Source organism: Ranitomeya imitator, chromosome 1 (genome assembly GCF_032444005.1).
Source record: "Ranitomeya imitator isolate aRanImi1 chromosome 1, aRanImi1.pri, whole genome shotgun sequence".
NCBI lineage: Eukaryota > Metazoa > Chordata > Amphibia > Anura > Dendrobatidae > Ranitomeya > Ranitomeya imitator.
This window is the reverse complement of record NC_091282.1, coordinates 937,703,763-937,720,326: the sequence shown is the minus strand read 5'-3', so window position 1 is coordinate 937,720,326 and position 16,564 is coordinate 937,703,763. Positions and strand designations below refer to the sequence as shown.

The 16,564-nt window shown below is 51.8% G+C and overlaps 1 protein-coding gene across 1 annotated transcript in view; it reads right to left on the bottom strand.

Annotated features, from left to right (window-relative positions):
- Positions 1-16,103, bottom strand: part of METAP1 (methionyl aminopeptidase 1) — an 88,442-nt gene extending 72,339 nt beyond the window's left edge. Inside the window, exon 1 of the mRNA XM_069743611.1 lies at positions 15,757-16,103. Within this exon, the coding sequence (XP_069599712.1) occupies positions 15,757-15,873 (117 nt within the window). The 5' untranslated portion in view covers positions 15,874-16,103. The remainder of the gene's footprint in view (positions 1-15,756) is intronic.
- Positions 16,104-16,564: the final 461 nt, after the last annotated feature.

Below are 16,564 nucleotides of genomic sequence, written 5' to 3'. Positions count from 1 at the left end.
GGCCGCCCAGTCTGAAGCAGGTGTAAGGACATGTGTGAGCGGCGAACATATTTACTGCACAAGGCCACGAATCCCAGCACCGCAGTGTGACTTTAGGAAAAGCCACTGTGGGTCTGGGATTTATGGCCATCGTTAACCGCACCGGCCAACATGAAATGAGGTCATGAGACGGCCTGCACTAACAGGGTATTGCCAAGGGATAACACAAGAGCGCAGTTTCCTGTACTGCAAATAACAACGGTAAGGAATCTGCGCACAGCACCTAGGTGTAAATTTGTACACCTGTGCTGCGTCTCCTTAAAAAGACTAGTAGTCACGCCTCCACTACTGTTTGACAGTATAATGGGCTAAATAGTGTACGTGTTTAATTCAGCGTGTGCAAGGAGCAAAATTAAATAGAGCAACCTTTGACTTGTGCATCATTAATGCTGTTCAAGGTGTGGCTCTTGTACCTTGCAACACCTGAGGGGGGGGTTAAAGGTAACCTTTGAAATTGGTTCAACTAGGCTTCGGCCTACACTCTGCTCCTCTACTCCTCCTGCTGACCCTGGGCTCAAACACCGCTAGTTTTTGCCCGGAAATGCTAGCTGCACAGAGAAAAACACCAGCCAATGTGTTAGTGGGGTTCAGCACCGCCAGCTGTTCCCCTGCTGTGTAGTCGGCAACGTGTCCAGCACAAGCCACGCTGGCACAACAGAACAAAAGCTGCCACCAGTGCAGGCTTCGGCCTACACTTTGCTCCTCTCCTCCTCCTGCTGACCCTGGGCTCAAACAACGCCAGTTTCTGCCCGGACATGCTAGCTGCACAGAGAAAAACACCAGCCAATGTGTTAGTGTGGTTCAGCACCGCCAGCTGTTCCCCCGCTGTGTAGCCGGCATCGTGTCCAGCACAAGCCACGCTGGCACAACCGACCAAAAGCTGCCACCAGTGCAGGCTTCGGCCTACACTTTGCTCCTCTCCTCCTCCTCCTGCTGACCCTGGGCTCTAACACCGCTAGTTTTTGCCCGGACATGCAATCTGCACAGAGAAAAACACCAGTCAATGTGTCAGTGGGGTTCAGCAACGCCAGCTGTTCCCCTGCTGTGTAGCTTGCAACGTGACCTGCAAACGCCACGCAGGCACATGAACTGAAATTGAAGGGAGCCTGGCCACCACCCCCAGGTGTTTCTATGTATAACAGCCACCTTGTACAGCAGTACTGCTGCATTTGTACAAGGTGGCTGACGTTTTCTCCTTGCCCACGTGGAACTCAACACGTACAAAATGTGTCTCTTTGAGACCATTCCACTGTCCCTGAGGTGTGACTTTCCTTTCTAATGATACGCAGCACCCCCCTTGGTAGCGCTTCCCGTCTTCTGACATCATTGGTTGGCTACTTGCGCCTGTTCGTCCGCCCTGCCTGAATAAAATGCTCCTCGTTGTCTTAATTATTTTGACTGCGAGGGTGTGATTGATGGGCACGAGCAGTGCATATCTTCGCCTGTCTTAACTCATCTCCTTCCGCCTTCTTCAGACTGTGCAGCCTCATGGCCGCGGCATGCGAGAAGGGATCAGCAGAGGCCGCCCAGTCTGAAGCAGGTGTAAGGACGTGTGTGAGCGGCCAAAATATTTACTGCTCAAGGCCACGAATCCCAGCACCGCAGTGTGACTTTAGGAAAAGCCACTGTGGGTCTGGGATTTATGGCCATCGTTAACCGCACCGGCCAACATGAAATGAGGTCATAAGATGGGCAGCGCTAACAGGGCATTGCCAAGGGATAACACAAGAGCGCAGACTCCTGTACAGCAAATAACAACGCTCAGGAAGCTGCGCCAAGCACCAAGGCGTTATTTTGGACACCTGTGCTGCGTCTCATCAAAAAACCAAGTCACGCATCCACTACAGTTTTACTGTAGAATGGGGTAAATTGTGTATGTCTTTCATTCAGCGTGTGCAAGTAGACAAATTAATAGAGCAACCTTTCACTTGTGCAGCATTAATACTGCACAAGGTGTGTCTCTTGTACTTTGTAACACCTGAGGGGGGGGTTAAAGGTTTCCTTTGAAATTGGTTCAACTAGGCTTCGGCCTACACTCTGCTCCTCTCCTCCTCCTCCTGCTTCAACACGGGCTCTAACATCGCAAGTTTTTGCCCGCAAGTGCTAGCTGCACAGATAAAAACACACGCCATTGTGTTAGTGGGGTTCAGCAACGCCAGCTGTTCCCCCAGTGTGTAGCCGGCAAAGTGTCCTGCAAACGCAACGCAGACACAAAGCTGCCTCCAGTGCAGGCTTCGGCCTACACTCATCTCCCCCTGCTTACCCTTTGCTCCAACACCGCTAGTTGGGGCTCTAGGAAGACAATCTTTAATAGGCTAATAGGCAAGGCAACGCATCCGGGTTCCAGCACCGCCAGCTGGTTCTCGGCAGTGTTCTTGTCACAGGTACTCCCTCGTGCCAAGCCTGGTTTCAGCACCGTCAGCTGTTTCCGGGTTGTGTCAACTTCACTGAGACGCCTATGCTTGCCCCGTCGTGGGGCGGTCGAGTTAGCCAACTCCAGGGTGCCTCCAGTTTAGGAGCTTCCTATGTGGGCTGCGTGAACTGGTAGTCAAGGCTGGTTCTGTAGTGCCAGTAGGCCCAGCTCCCCCTGTAGGACTGTTGGGGTTCGGTAACTGCGGCTGCCTCGCGGCCTAGCTGTTCTCTCCTCTCCTGTGGGCCTTGGGGTCCACCACCTGGTTCCAGCACCGTCAGCTGGTTCCGGGCCGAGCCTTTGGCTAAGGTGCCTCCTCCTGGGTATCCGAGTTCCGCCAACGCCAGGCGGTCCTTGGTAGTGCTTTTAAGCGCGGGCACCTACAGCTTAGTAACCGGGTTCCAGCACCGTCAGCTGGTCCTCGGTCGTGCCATTGGCTCTTGCACACTGGGGCAACGCATCCGGGTTCCAGCACCGCCAGCTGGTTCTCGGCAGTGTTCTTGTCACAGGTACTCCCTCGTGCCAAGCCTGGTTTCAGCACCGTCAGCTGTTTCCGGGTTGTGTCAACTTCACTGAGACGCCTATGCTTGCCCCGTCGTGGGGCGGTCGAGTTAGCCAACTCCAGGGTGCCTCCAGTTTAGGAGCTTCCTATGTGGGCTGCGTGAACTGGTAGTCAAGGCTGGTTCTGTAGTGCCAGTAGGCCCAGCTCCCCCTGTAGGACTGTTGGGGTTCGGTAACTGCGGCTGCCTCGCGGCCTAGCTGTTCTCTCCTCTCCTGTGGGCCTTCGGGTCCACCACCTGGTTCCAGCACCGTCAGCTGGTTCCGGGCCGAGCCTTTGGCTTAGGTGCCTCCTCCTGGGTATCCGAGTTCCGCCAACGCCAGGCGGTCCTTGGTAGTGCTTTTAAGCGCGGGCACCTACAGCTTAGTAACCGGGTTCCAGCACCGTCAGCTGGTCCTCGGTCGTGCCATTGGCTCTTGCACACTGGGGCAACGCATCCGGGTTCCAGCACCGCCAGCTGGTTCTCGGCAGTGTTCTTGTCACAGGTACTCCCTCGTGCCAAGCCTGGTTTCAGCACCGTCAGCTGTTTCCGGGTTGTGTCAACTTCACTGAGACGCCTATGCTTGCCCCGTCGTGGGGCGGTCGAGTTAGCCAACTCCAGGGTGCCTCCAGTTTAGGAGCTTCCTATGTGGGCTGCGTGAACTGGTAGTCAAGGCTGGTTCTGTAGTGCCAGTAGGCCCAGCTCCCCCTGTAGGACTGTTGGGGTTCGGTAACTGCGGCTGCCTCGCGGCCTAGCTGTTCTCTCCTCTCCTGTGGGCCTTGGGGTCCACCACCTGGTTCCAGCACCGTCAGCTGGTTCCGGGCCGAGCCTTTGGCTAAGGTGCCTCCTCCTGGGTATCCGAGTTCCGCCAACGCCAGGCGGTCCTTGGTAGTGCTTTTAAGCGCGGGCACCTACAGCTTAGTAACCGGGTTCCAGCACCGTCAGCTGGTCCTCGGTCGTGCCATTGGCTCTTGCACACTGGGGCAACGCATCCGGGTTCCAGCACCGCCAGCTGGTTCTCGGCAGTGTTCTTGTCACAGGTACTCCCTCGTGCCAAGCCTGGTTTCAGCACCGTCAGCTGTTTCCGGGTTGTGTCAACTTCACTGAGACGCCTATGCTTGCCCCGTCGTGGGGCGGTCGAGTTAGCCAACTCCAGGGTGCCTCCAGTTTAGGAGCTTCCTATGTGGGCTGCGTGAACTGGTAGTCAAGGCTGGTTCTGTAGTGCCAGTAGGCCCAGCTCCCCCTGTAGGACTGTTGGGGTTCGGTAACTGCGGCTGCCTCGCGGCCTAGCTGTTCTCTCCTCTCCTGTGGGCCTTCGGGTCCACCACCTGGTTCCAGCACCGTCAGCTGGTTCCGGGCCGAGCCTTTGGCTAAGGTGCCTCCTCCTGGGTATCCGAGTTCCGCCAACGCCAGGCGGTCCTTGGTAGTGCTTTTAAGCGCGGGCACCTACAGCTTAGTAACCGGGTTCCAGCACCGTCAGCTGGTCCTCGGTCGTGCCATTGGCTCTTGCACACTGGGGCAACGCATCCGGGTTCCAGCACCGCCAGCTGGTTCTCGGCAGTGTTCTTGTCACAGGTACTCCCTCGTGCCAAGCCTGGTTTCAGCACCGTCAGCTGTTTCCGGGTTGTGTCAACTTCACTGAGACGCCTATGCTTGCCCCGTCGTGGGGCGGTCGAGTTAGCCAACTCCAGGGTGCCTCCAGTTTAGGAGCTTCCTATGTGGGCTGCGTGAACTGGTAGTCAAGGCTGGTTCTGTAGTGCCAGTAGGCCCAGCTCCCCCTGTAGGACTGTTGGGGTTCGGTAACTGCGGCTGCCTCGCGGCCTAGCTGTTCTCTCCTCTCCTGTGGGCCTTCGGGTCCACCACCTGGTTCCAGCACCGTCAGCTGGTTCCGGGCCGAGCCTTTGGCTAAGGTGCCTCCTCCTGGGTATCCGAGTTCCGCCAACGCCAGGCGGTCCTTGGTAGTGCTTTTAAGCGCGGGCACCTACAGCTTAGTAACCGGGTTCCAGCACCGTCAGCTGGTCCTCGGTCGTGCCATTGGCTCTTGCACACTGGGGCAACGCATCCGGGTTCCAGCACCGCCAGCTGGTTCTCGGCAGTGTTCTTGTCACAGGTACTCCCTCGTGCCAAGCCTGGTTTCAGCACCGTCAGCTGTTTCCGGGTTGTGTCAACTTCACTGAGACGCCTATGCTTGCCCCGTCGTGGGGCGGTCGAGTTAGCCAACTCCAGGGTGCCTCCAGTTTAGGAGCTTCCTATGTGGGCTGCGTGAACTGGTAGTCAAGGCTGGTTCTGTAGTGCCAGTAGGCCCAGCTCCCCCTGTAGGACTGTTGGGGTTCGGTAACTGCGGCTGCCTCGCGGCCTAGCTGTTCTCTCCTCTCCTGTGGGCCTTGGGGTCCACCACCTGGTTCCAGCACCGTCAGCTGGTTCCGGGCCGAGCCTTTGGCTTAGGTGCCTCCTCCTGGGTATCCGAGTTCCGCCAACGCCAGGCGGTCCTTGGTAGTGCTTTTAAGCGCGGGCACCTACAGCTTAGTAACCGGGTTCCAGCACCGTCAGCTGGTCCTCGGTCGTGCCATTGGCTCTTGCACACTGGGGCAACGCATCCGGGTTCCAGCACCGCCAGCTGGTTCTCGGCAGTGTTCTTGTCACAGGTACTCCCTCGTGCCAAGCCTGGTTTCAGCACCGTCAGCTGTTTCCGGGTTGTGTCAACTTCACTGAGACGCCTATGCTTGCCCCGTCGTGGGGCGGTCGAGTTAGCCAACTCCAGGGTGCCTCCAGTTTAGGAGCTTCCTATGTGGGCTGCGTGAACTGGTAGTCAAGGCTGGTTCTGTAGTGCCAGTAGGCCCAGCTCCCCCTGTAGGACTGTTGGGGTTCGGTAACTGCGGCTGCCTCGCGGCCTAGCTGTTCTCTCCTCTCCTGTGGGCCTTGGGGTCCACCACCTGGTTCCAGCACCGTCAGCTGGTTCCGGGCCGAGCCTTTGGCTAAGGTGCCTCCTCCTGGGTATCCGAGTTCCGCCAACGCCAGGCGGTCCTTGGTAGTGCTTTTAAGCGCGGGCACCTACAGCTTAGTAACCGGGTTCCAGCACCGTCAGCTGGTCCTCGGTCGTGCCATTGGCTCTTGCACACTGGGGCAACGCATCCGGGTTCCAGCACCGCCAGCTGGTTCTCGGCAGTGTTCTTGTCACAGGTACTCCCTCGTGCCAAGCCTGGTTTCAGCACCGTCAGCTGTTTCCGGGTTGTGTCAACTTCACTGAGACGCCTATGCTTGCCCCGTCGTGGGGCGGTCGAGTTAGCCAACTCCAGGGTGCCTCCAGTTTAGGAGCTTCCTATGTGGGCTGCGTGAACTGGTAGTCAAGGCTGGTTCTGTAGTGCCAGTAGGCCCAGCTCCCCCTGTAGGACTGTTGGGGTTCGGTAACTGCGGCTGCCTCGCGGCCTAGCTGTTCTCTCCTCTCCTGTGGGCCTTCGGGTCCACCACCTGGTTCCAGCACCGTCAGCTGGTTCCGGGCCGAGCCTTTGGCTTAGGTGCCTCCTCCTGGGTATCCGAGTTCCGCCAACGCCAGGCGGTCCTTGGTAGTGCTTTTAAGCGCGGGCACCTACAGCTTAGTAACCGGGTTCCAGCACCGTCAGCTGGTCCTCGGTCGTGCCATTGGCTCTTGCACACTGGGGCAACGCATCCGGGTTCCAGCACCGCCAGCTGGTTCTCGGCAGTGTTCTTGTCACAGGTACTCCCTCGTGCCAAGCCTGGTTTCAGCACCGTCAGCTGTTTCCGGGTTGTGTCAACTTCACTGAGACGCCTATGCTTGCCCCGTCGTGGGGCGGTCGAGTTAGCCAACTCCAGGGTGCCTCCAGTTTAGGAGCTTCCTATGTGGGCTGCGTGAACTGGTAGTCAAGGCTGGTTCTGTAGTGCCAGTAGGCCCAGCTCCCCCTGTAGGACTGTTGGGGTTCGGTAACTGCGGCTGCCTCGCGGCCTAGCTGTTCTCTCCTCTCCTGTGGGCCTTCGGGTCCACCACCTGGTTCCAGCACTGTCAGCTGGTTCTCGGCAGTGTCTTTTGCTCTTGTACCTTCTGCTCCCCATCCTGGTTCCAGTAACGTCATCTGGTTCCGGGCAGAGCCTTTGGCTTAGGTGCCTCCTTCTGGGTATCCGAGTTCCGCCAACGTCAGGCGGTCCTTGGTAGTGCTTTTTAGCACGGGTACCTCCTGCTTAGTAACCGGGTTCCAGTAACGTCAGCTGGTCCTCGGTAGTTCCATAGGCTCTTGAACCTTCGGGTAGCCATCCGAGTTCCAGTTCCATCAGCTGGTTCTTGGCATTTTCTCAGCCTTCTTGTACCTTCTGCTACATTTCCAAGTTGAAGACCCTAACGTCGACAACCCGGAAGACCACCCCGATGACGACGACCCGGAAGACCACCCCGATGACGACGACGACGACGGCGGAGACGACGACGGCTGAGACGACGACGGCGGAGATGACGACACTGGAGACGAAGACCCTGGAGACGACAACATGGAAGACCGAGAAGCAGAAGAACAAGAGGCTGCAGAACAAAGAGCAGAAGAACATTAAGCATAAGACTTAATATCAGAGCAAAAGATATTATCTAAATTATATGCAGAAGAAGACTAAGCAGTGTATGGGGGTGAGTCCGTTCCTCCTCGTGGTGCCCCTGGATAAAGCCTGATGCTGCAGGCCAAACTGAACGCGGACAAATGTAACTTTTGTGACTGGCAGAACGGAAGGTGTAATCTTCCAACTTTTATAGATAACAACTACGGGAATGCCTGTCACAAATGAGAATATGATGAAGAAGTAGAATAGGAAGAATAATAACAGTGGAATAAAAAGAATATGTAGAATAGGAAGAATAATAATAGTTGAAGAAAATGAATATGAAGAATGTAATAAAAAAAAAAATAGGTAGAAGATGAAGAAGAAGATGAATAAGGTGAAGAAGTTGATGTCAAGGATGCTGATGATGATGAAGATGAAAGTGTGGGAAAAGAAAAAAAAAAAAAAGAAAAAAAAGAAGGGGAAGGGCGTGGAATAGTGAAACATCAATATCTGACAAAATAAAAAAAATTTACATACTCAATATCTTTTTCAATCCGAACTTCTTTAAAAAAAACAAAAAAACATGCTATTCTATTTGATTGGACTAATCCTCATTGCCTTTAATGTCTCCGCCACCTCCCCCATACATCCTACATTATTCTTAGTTGTTTTCCTTCAGGTAGAATGAACCTACAAGGAAAGAAAGGGTTTATTTTAATTCCGATATTTTGGTCCCATTGACTTGCATTGGGATCGGGTATCGGTATCGGCGATATCCGATATTTTTTGAATATCGGCCGATCCAAACCGATACCGATACTTTCCGATATCGGAAGGTATCGCTCAACACTAGTGCTGACCATCGTCATGTCGTAAATTCTGTGTTAGAACATCTTCTCATTGGTTAGCTTTCTAACATCCTAGTTTTACACACTAGTTTACAGGAGATGTCACAGACTGATTGGAATAGTCATGATGAATTTTACAGGATAATGCAACCCCGCCTGAAGTCGGCTTCTAGGGCGCGGTGTCTCTACCATCTATAAGGGCTTTAGCAATTAGAATCTGATGGTATCTAGGCCTCGCCATCAGTGATCGAACTCCTTGCGAAAAAAACTAACGTTGCACAGTTGTCTCCTAAACCCAGAATGATGCAGCAGAAAAGTCTGCACAGACTATGATCACTTCTGGCAAAACGCTTACATCCAATGTCTAAAATAGATGCTCTCAGTTTTTTCTTCATTTTGAGTTTTGCTAATGAAGAGAAAAATGCATAATTAGACTTCAGGAAATATCTCCAAAACACTTTTAGGCTGTGTTCACACGTTGCGGTTTTTTCACGGTTTTTCCCGATAAAAACGCTATAAAACCGCAAAAAAAACGCATACAATAAGCATCCCATCATTTAGAATGAATTCCGCATGTTTTGTGCACATGATGCGTTTTTTTCTGCGAAAAAAACGCATCGCGGCTAAAAACGCAGCATGTTCATTAATTTTTTGTTTTTTTTGCGGATTTCCCACTCCAAAATGCATTGGGAAGTGTCTGGAAAAAAACGCGGCAAAAACGCGTCAAAACCACGGCAAAATCGCATGCGGATTTCTTGCAGAAAATGTCCGGAATTCTCAGGAATTTTCTGCAAGAAATCCTGAATGTGTGCACATAGCCTTAAAGGAACCTGGCATCCCTTTTGTGAGTTGGGGCAGGAATGTGAGTAGGGTCTTTAGCGAAATGACGGTGCATGTGCAGATTGACATCAGATGTTCTTCAGCAAAATGGAGCCAGTGGCGGCGCATGTGCAGATTCAAACCTTGACCGTCGTGAGATGAATGTGCCCGTGATTAATTAGGTTGCTTTTGTGAGTGCATAACACATTTAATGTTGATACCTAGAGGATACAGGAAATTAAGAGTTCTCTGGAGTTCTTTAATGGGTATAATGGCAAAGTGTTAGTAAAAAACAAACAACTTTGCAATCTCTTATTAAAATACTCTCCATTCTCAGGAAAGGACATTGTTTCATGCTCGCTGCCTACAGTGCCTGCCACCGCTTGTAGTAGTGCTGACCAAATATGCACAATTCTTACTCGCTCTTTCCAATGTAAGCACTGCTATAAAGCAGTCCGGGTCGTTGGCCTGTTCAGTCCCAATAAAGCCAGCTTCAGTGCTACTGCACTCCCAATTCCGCAGAGGCAAAACTGCATTTGCTTGCAGTATCAGCAAGTGCGAAGTTTGGGCCTGTGGGGCAACAATGACCTGTGTCAGAATTGTTAAGCCAGAAGGCAGGGAAGTGGCACACTTTTGTAGAAAATGAGGTATCAATTTCTCCTCATACTTTACATCATCATTTCTCAAAGACTGGCCTAATCAGTGAGGCATCCCCTAGTTGTTGGCGAGACATGACTGGGCCGGCAGTGTTCACAAAAGTAATTATAAGTTACAAAGTATTTAAAGTGAGATCAGACAGCAGGGCCAGCCACACCGCTGATCTCACCCTTCTATGGCTGCCGCAGTCTCTGGCTTAGCAAAACAATTGACTGACTCATTTTGGCGATATCTTAATGTTATAGAGTCCATAAAATAAAAGGAGCAGAAATGAATTTTGGAATTGTACCCTCCACAACTGATGGTGAGGCCGGGGCATCACTTTAGTCTCTCTGGTGAATCTGCAGAAGAAAGTTTGATTTATTGTAATTCCTTCACATATCAGCTATCCATTGGGAAGGTGATAAGCATTAAAACTGTGAGGATCAAGTTATTGGACCTCCACTGATTGGCACAGCAGGGAGCCATGTCTGTGCCTTGCAGCTAAAGTCTAGGACACAAACAGCCATGGAATTGGAAAACGGAATTTGAAAAAACTCAGCTGTTCCCATCAATCCCATAGACTGTTTAGACAGCGTGCAATAGGCCAGACCCCCAACTAGTGATCTGTCCACTGAATAGGGGATGAAGGCTAAGACATTATTCTGCTTGCTCTATCATACCAACACACTTCGCTGTCTACAATCTTGTGGACAATTTATAGCAACAATAAAATTCTCACAAATAGGAATGAACATTTATAAGGGAAATACATCCATAATGAATGATCATGTGCAGAGCGAATGGACAACTTATGCAAAGTCCACATGTATGGATTGATGGATTTTGGTGTAAGCCAAGTCTTTGTAAACTCAAGACTATGAATCACAGTGTAGAAAGACCTACTTAGAGAAGTGGGACCACAGGTCTCAGGGGTGCAGCCAAATGTACATGGACGCTAGGTCACCACTATACAGAGCATGCTTTTTAGCACCCAATAAGAGTTGTAGGAGTTCAATGGGTTTAGCATCATCTGCAGGTATTTTTTTTTTTTTTTTAAGAAGTTTGTCCAGCTCTCTGACTTTGCACTTTAGGAGGGGTCCTGTCTCCTCTAACATTTGATTAGATAGAATAGAGAATGGATTATAGAGGATACTGCAATTAACCCCCCCCCCCCTCAACACACACACTGTGTAGGGGTGTAGAAGATCAAGGGTCTTTCTAAATACATTCATAACCCTTCAATGAGAGAGCTGTCATCCCAATAACAGATGCATGTTAAGAGCTCACTACCACTCTTTTCACAAAGTGGTCTTTAGAATCTGTGGTCTTGTGATAGTTGATTGTTCTTCTAATTGGACCCCAGGGATTATACATTACAGTGTGTGGGGGGGGTAGACCACAACTATGAGAGTCAAAATTGAGAAAAGAAATCCAGAAAATCACCTTGTCTGATTTGGCAAGATTTACTTTGCAAATTATGGTGGAAAATAAGTATTTGGTCATTAACAAAAGTTCATCTCAATATTTTGTTATATATCCTTTGTTGGCAATGACAGAAGTCAAATGTTTTCTGTAAGTCTTCACAAGGTTGGCACACTATTGGTGGTATGCTGGCCCATTCCTCCATGCAGATCTCTAGAGCAGCGATGTTTTGGGCCTGTCGCTGTGCAACACGGACTTTCAACTCCCTCCAAAGGTTTTCTATGGGGCTTGAGATCTAGAGACTGGCTAGGCCACTCCAGGACCTTCATATGCTTCTTACAAAGTCACTCCTTCGTTGCCCTGGCGGTGTGCTTGGGATCATTATCATGCTGAAAGACCCATCCATGATTCATCTTCAATGCCCTTGCAGATGGAAGGAGGTTTGCACTCAAAATCACACGATACATGGCCCCACTCATTATTTCATGTACATGGATCAGTCGTCCTGGTCCCTTTGCAGAGAAACAGCCCCAAAGTATGATGTTGCCACCCCCATGCTTCACTGTTCTTTGGATGCAACTCAGCATTCTGTCTCCTCCAAACACGACAAGTTTTGTTTCTACCAAGCAGTCCTACTTTGGTTTCATCAGACCATAGGACATTCTCCCAATACTCTTCTGGATCATCCAAATGCTCTCTAGCAAACTTCAGACAGGCCTGGACATGTACTGGCTTAACCTTCGTCAGCCTGCATAATTTTACAACATTAACAGGCTGCAGAGGTACAATTGTATCTTCATATATATTTTATTAAAATTTGGCCAATATATTCTGGACCAAAACTGCAGAGATGTCACGAAATTTCAGCCCTCTACGGCTTTTCGAAAAAAAAAAGTTATTGCAATTTTAAAACGGAATAGTTACAATTGTACCTACTCAGCCTGACGAAGGTTAAGCAGGGGGACACGTCTGGCACTGCAGGATCCGAGTCCCTGGCAGCGTAGTGTGTTACTGATGGTAGCCTTTGTTACGGTGGTCCCAGCTCTATGCAGGTCATTCACTAGGTCCCCCTGTGTGGTTCTTGGATTTTTGCTCACCATTCTTGTGATCATTTTGACCCCACAGGGTGAGATCTTGCGTGGAGCCCCAGATCGAGGGAGGTTATCAGTGGTCTTGTAATGTCTTCCATTTTCTTATTATTGCTCCCACAAACAGTTGATTTCATCACACCAAGTTGCTTGCCTATCGCAGATTCAGTCTTCCCAGCCTGGTGCAGGGCTACAATTTTGTTTCTGGTGTCCTTCGACAGCTCTTTTGTCTTCACCATAGTGGAGACTGCAGTGTGACTGAGGTTGTGGACAGGTGTCTTTTATACTGAGAACAAGTCACCTAAAAACCATGCAAGATTTCCGGCTCTCACAGACCTGTTACTTCGTCTTTAAGAGGCTCCTCTGTCCTCCACTCATTACCTGTTGTAATGACACCTGTTTAAACTTATCAGTTCAGATCTGTGAGAGCCAAAAATATTGCAAGTTTATGTGACCAAATACTTATTTTCCACCATAATTTCAAAATAAATCTTGCCAAGTCAGACAAGGTGATTTTCTAGATTTGTTTTCTCATTTGACTCTCATAGTTGTGGTCTACCTATGATGTCAATTACAGGCCTCATCTTTTTAAGTGGGAGAACTTGCACAATTGGTGGCTGACTACTTTTTTCCCCAACTGTATCTGTAGGTAAAAGTCATTGATTCGATCAGTGAGGGACTTAAGGTACCTTCACACTAAGCGACGCTGCAGTGTCGCTGTTTGGTCGCTGGAGAGCTGTCACTCAGACCGCTCTCCAGCGACCAACGATGCCGGTAACCAGGGTAAACATTGGGTTACTAAGCGCAGGACCACACGAGCACTGACTATACAGACCACACGAGCACTGACTATACACAGGCACCGGCTACACACAGACACCAGCAGAACAGCACAGCCCTCACGAGCACCGGCTACACACAGACACCAGCAGAACAGCACAGCCCTCACGAGCACCGGCTACACACAGACACCAGCAGAACAGCACAGCACTCACTACACAGACCACACGAGCACTGACTATACAGACACCGGATACACACAGACACCGGATACACAGGCACCGGCTACACACACGCAAGGCACAGCCCTCACTACACAGACACGAGCACTGACTGTACACAGGCACCAGCAGAGCCCTGGCTATACACAGACACTGGCTATACACTGTACACAGGCACCAGCAGAGCCCTGGCTATACACAGACACAGACACTGGCTGTACACAGACACTGGCTGTACACAGACACTGGCTGTACACAGACACTGGCTGTACACAGACACTGGCTGTACACAGACACTGGCTGTACACAGACACTGGCTGTACACAGACACTGGCTGTACACAGACACTGGCTGTACACAGACACTGGCTGTACACAGACACTGGCTGTACACAGACACTGGCTGTACACAGACACTGGCTGTACACAGACACTGGCTGTACACAGACACTGGCTGTACACAGACACTGGCTGTACACAGACACTGGCTGTACACAGACACTGGCTGTACACAGACACTGGCTGTACACAGACACTGGCTGTACACAGACACTGGCTGTACACAGACACTGGCTGTACACAGACACTGGCTGTACACAGACACTGGCTGTACACAGACACTGGCTGTACACAGACACTGGCTGTACACAGACACTGGCTGTACACAGACACTGGCTGTACACAGACACTGGCTGTACACAGACACTGGCTGTACACAGACACTGGCTGTACACAGACACTGGCTGTACACAGACACTGGCTGTACACAGACACTGGCTGTACACAGACACTGGCTGTACACAGACACTGGCTGTACACAGACACTGGCTGTACACAGACACTGGCTGTACACAGACACTGGCTGTACACAGACACTGGCTGTACACAGACACTGGCTGTACACAGACACTGGCTGTACACAGACACTGGCTGTACACAGACACTGGCTGTACACAGACACTGGCTGTACACAGACACTGGCTGTACACAGACACTGGCTAGACACAGACACTGGCTAGACACAGACACTGGCTAGACACAGACACTGGCTAGACACAGACACTGGCTAGACACAGACACTGGCTAGACACAGACACTGGCTAGACACAGACACTGGCTAGACACAGACACTGGCTAGACACAGACACTGGCTAGACACAGACACTGGCTAGACACAGACACTGGCTAGACACAGACACTGGCTAGACACAGACACTGGCTAGACACAGACACTGGCTAGACACAGACACTGGCTAGACACAGACACTGGCTAGACACAGACACTGGCTAGACACAGACACTGGCTAGACACAGACACTGGCTAGACACAGACACTGGCTAGACACAGACACTGGCTAGACACAGACACTGGCTAGACACAGACACTGGCTAGACACAGACACTGGCTAGACACAGACACTGGCTAGACACAGACACTGGCTAGACACAGACACTGGCTAGACACAGACACTGGCTAGACACAGACACTGGCTAGACACAGACACTGGCTAGACACAGACACTGGCTAGACACAGACACTGGCTAGACACAGACACTGGCTAGACACAGACACTGGCTAGACACAGACACTGGCTAGACACAGACACTGGCTAGACACAGACACTGGCTAGACACAGACACTGGCTAGACACAGACACTGGCTAGACACAGACACTGGCTAGACACAGACACTGGCTAGACACAGACACTGGCTAGACACAGACACTGGCTAGACACAGACACTGGCTAGACACAGACACTGGCTAGACACAGACACTGGCTAGACACAGACACTGGCTAGACACAGACACTGGCACTGACTATACACAGACACTGGCTATACACAGACACTGGCTATACACAGACACTGGCTATACACAGACACTGGCTATACACACAGACACTGGCTATACACAGACACTGGCTATACACAGACACTGGCTATACACAGACACTGGCTATACACACAGACACTGGCTATACACAGACACTGGCTATACACAGACACTGGCTATACACAGACACTGGCTATACACAGACACTGGCTATACACAGACACCGGCTATACACAGACACCGGCTATACACAGACACCGGCTATACACAGACACCGGCTATACACAGACACCGGCTATACACAGACACCGGCTATACACAGACACCGGCTATACACAGACACCGGCTATACACAGACACCGGCTATACACAGACACCGGCTATACACAGACACCGGCTATACACAGACACCGGCTATACACAGACACTGGCTAGACACATAGCACTCACTACACAGACCATACGAGCACCGGCTACACACAGGCACCGGCAGAACCCTCACACCACATGAGCATTGGCTATGCCCAGAACCCCGCAGGGCACAGCATGGCGCAGGCCCAGTGTATGACCAGTACCTGCGAGCAGAAGTACGAGCCGTGGATGCCCAGCTTCAGGCAGGTCGGGCACTGCAGCTTGGCCTCGCTGGTGCAATGCTCTGTCTCGCACACTCTTCTCGCCGCCACCGCCGCCATGCTTCACCCGGCAGCACCTACAGCACGGCGGGGAGGGGACGTGAAGGAGGCGTGCGCCGTCGATACAGACTGCTGGGCGGTGCCGTAGCCGGCCTGTCTGAGGAGATAACAGGGAGTGGCGAGCACTGACAACAGGAAAGGGAACCACTCGTGCTCCGTCCAATGTCTGCGCGCCGGCAGCTGCCACAGGCCAAGGACGTCTCGTCCTATAGGTGGCGGCTCTTGTGGGCGGAGCTGCAGACAGCAGGTAGCCGGGTGTGAGCTGTGCGGGTGGGCGTGGCTAAAGCGGCGACACATTGCATGCACACTGCAGAGAGACAGGAAGGTTCCGGCAGCGGCTGCACGCGGTGGGCGGGGCTTCTATGTGGGCGTGACTCCACACGGGAGGAGTTGCCGGCTGAATGCGACAGTCAGTGACCAGCGTGAGGCGTTAGTGACAGGCAGGACCGGGTGACCGGCGGTAGGACGCGGAGGGCAGAGCTGGCAGTCCCGCTCACACACGCAACTTTCTCTAAAACTGCTTGAACCCAAAACGTACAGAAGTTTTCCAGGCTCACGTTTTTTCCCTCCACAGGCCTGCTTGCTCTAAAATGGAGAGAATCCGCCTCAGTCGCTCCAGTGCTGCCTGACCTGTGTGCGGTCTGTCAGAATGCTGAGCTCAGTGATCGGCAGCAGCGGTCACATGTGTTTT